This window comes from Amphimedon queenslandica, unplaced genomic scaffold, assembly GCF_000090795.2.
Source record: "Amphimedon queenslandica unplaced genomic scaffold, v1.1 AMPQUscaffold_12764, whole genome shotgun sequence".
Classification (NCBI taxonomy): Eukaryota; Metazoa; Porifera; class Demospongiae; order Haplosclerida; family Niphatidae; genus Amphimedon; species Amphimedon queenslandica.
The window spans coordinates 33,473-36,233 of record NW_003547000.1 but is presented as its reverse complement, the minus strand read 5'-3'; the positions used below and the strand labels follow the sequence as shown (position 1 = coordinate 36,233).

The 2,761-nt window shown below is 32.6% G+C and overlaps 1 protein-coding gene across 1 annotated transcript; it reads left to right on the top strand.

Annotated features, from left to right (window-relative positions):
* Positions 1–978: 978 nt before the first annotated feature.
* On the top strand, positions 979–2,675 carry LOC109586846 (uncharacterized). Its single transcript, XM_020003075.1, has 2 exons — positions 979–1,375; positions 1,433–2,675. Exons 1-2 carry the CDS (start codon positions 1,146–1,148, stop codon positions 2,547–2,549), a joined length of 1,347 nt encoding a protein of 448 aa, XP_019858634.1. The 5' UTR covers positions 979–1,145; the 3' UTR covers positions 2,550–2,675.
* Positions 2,676–2,761: the final 86 nt, after the last annotated feature.

The window sequence follows — 2,761 nt, the reverse complement described above, 5'->3', positions numbered from 1 at the left end:
AGCTGATAATGAATAAATTTAATGAAAATGAACAAACCCGCCCGCCCGCATCATGCCCGCCTCTGTAATGGGAAACTATGAATCTTATTGGAGTGGCCTAAAATGCAGGATGGAAAATTTAGATATTGAAAATTTTTATATGCTGCCCATTTATCCCAATATGTTAATACTGAAACGAAAAGGATTTATTAGCAATTCTAAATTTAGTATGTCTCATTGCTATACAAAATTACATAACTCAAAATAAACATGATTTTATGGTATGCCTTTACTTTGCTAGCCATTTTTCTCTCCATTTCCAATCTCAGAGGAGCATTTAGTTTGCATATAGCAAACTAAAAATAAATTAAGTTAAAATAGAATTCTTGATTGAGGCTATGAATAAATAATGAGACAATGAATATTAATGAGGTTGGTTTGCTTCACTTGTTTCAAGTGGGGTTATAAGGAGGTTCTTTGATTGGTTGAATTCTGACCCTGAGCCCATTGAAGAAGTGAGAGAAAGACATTTACATGTACATGTCATTTTATTATTATACATGTAAAGAAGATACTATACACTTGCACATACATACTGTAGATGTTATAAGTAAATTTTACTTGTAGGCACCTACAAGTGAAATTTGTAAATGTTGTTTCCTTGTAAGTCTCTATTATTGGGCCAGAGAGTTGCTGAATTGAAATCTGCAAATCTTATCTAATTGCAATGGTAGGCAGGTTAATCAAGATGATGCATATTAGTAGGCACTGCAATGACATGTTGACTGTGGAAGTGTGTGTGTGCTCCTGGGAATCATAAATCTAATTATTTATTCATAATGTAAACAAAGTGTAACATTCTTTCTCAAGACCTATTGACCCCCTCATTTTTTAACTTCACAGGCTCTTCTTTATTCGTTCCCTGTTAATCTGCCTTAAACTTTGAATACATGTATATGACAGGTCTCAATTGTCTTTCATGTTTTAAAATGTATTGGTTGTCAATTGATGACTTGCAGCAAGATGTATTATTTGATTCATTGTGCTAATTTGATGTCAGTTGGATTAGTTTATTCATGGTATGTTTGTGGACCACACATAAATCTACATCTTAGTATATAGAGTTTTGACAAACAGATATTCTGCCATGATTGTATTGTGTCACAATGGAAACAGAAGATTATGAGCGCATTTGTATCCTTACTCTCTACTTGATCTTAACTAGTTTTGTGCCTTCTTTTTACTTTCTAACCAGCAGCAATGATAATCACAGGAAGTATGCTGAAATAGCAGTAATAATCTCCACTGCAGCAGTGCTTCCAATTACTGGATATATTATTAAGTTTCGCGATCATTTGAAAATGCAAGATTTAATTCTTGATAACCTTGGAAATGTGTAAGATTGTAGATGATTTTAATAATACCAAAATGTTTTTTGTTTTTGTATCCATAGTGTATGCTACATTTCTATATTTGTGGTCACATATGTCTTCATGGTCATTCAGAAGGAGTTAAGTGGCCAAAACCCAAGAGGAAAGTTTGATATTAAAACAATGTCTTTAAGTATTTTCATCTGTACTGTGATTTGCACCCAAATGATTGCAATGGGAACGTTTCAATACTTGGTATTTTCTATTGCATTTTTCATCATTTTGTACCATACTGTTGATAAGCTTTGGAAGCTGTGGTTAGTGGAGCTTGTAGGTGTAGCAGCCCTTCTTCTTGGTGGGATTAATCACAGAGTTGTATTATGGTTTCAAGATTCTTTTATTCCAATCCAAGAAGTGGTTGATGCTTTAAGATATGTCCGTGCAAATATTGCAAGTGAAATTACTTTAATTCTATATACTTTTGCTGCACTAGCATACTTTTTACGTCATTTTTGGAAACCAAGTGATCACATCAACAATAATAAAAAAGACAAGCTTATCCTGCTTATACAATTTATTGCTGTTATGTTTCAACTCTATAGTGCATATGACATACTTTTTGAAGTGTTGTGCTTATATTCCATTCAAGCGCATATTCACAAGAAAGGAGTGATTAATATCTTTCGAATTGGATTAAATGTGACTATGCTCTTAATGTGTTGGTTTCCACATGACTTCCAGCTAAGGCATGATTATTTACATGTATTAATACCCATTGCAGGGACAATACTGGAATTTGTGGAAAACAATTACATGTATAGCCTAGCTATGGGTTCATTACTTTCCTTCTTCATTTTTCCGACAGTGTCATCCATGCATCCAGTACTTTCATTATACCTGCAATATTATTTGACAGTAATATATTCTTTTGTTCATATACCCCTTCTTTTTGGCGGGATAACTACATGTGTTTGCTCTTTTGTTGTGTCCTTAGTCATACATTACTATTATATTTATTATCCCATTTCAGATCTAGAGATAAATTCAATTATATGTAATTTGAGTTTATTTGTTGCACTTACTGCCATTGTGGGAATAATATATCATACATATATGTTATGTAAAGGTGCAAGCAGGGATGGAAATTTACATGATAATACACCCAACGACTCAACAAGTCAATCAAAGAAGCAAACTTAGCAAGCTGTTTATAGTGACACTAAAGTTTATTATTAGATTCTATTTTTATAGGTTATATATAGCTTAGCAAGTTTTTATATTATGTGCTGCAAAATATTACTTTAAATATTGGCTTATTTTGTCACATTAAAGTTTTGATAATAATAATAACACCAGACTGGCACACCCTCAATTTTAGGCGTGCATGTTATACTAGAAGTGAAAGATATTAT

Coding starts and splice junctions, on each gene's coding strand:
- LOC109586846 (XM_020003075.1), top strand. CDS start 1,146: ATGGAAACAGAAGATTATGAGCGCATTTGTATCCTTACTCTCTACTTG. Junction 1,376..1,432: donor CTTGATAACCTTGGAAATGT/GTAAGATTGTAG, acceptor TTGTATCCATAG/TGTATGCTACATTTCTATAT.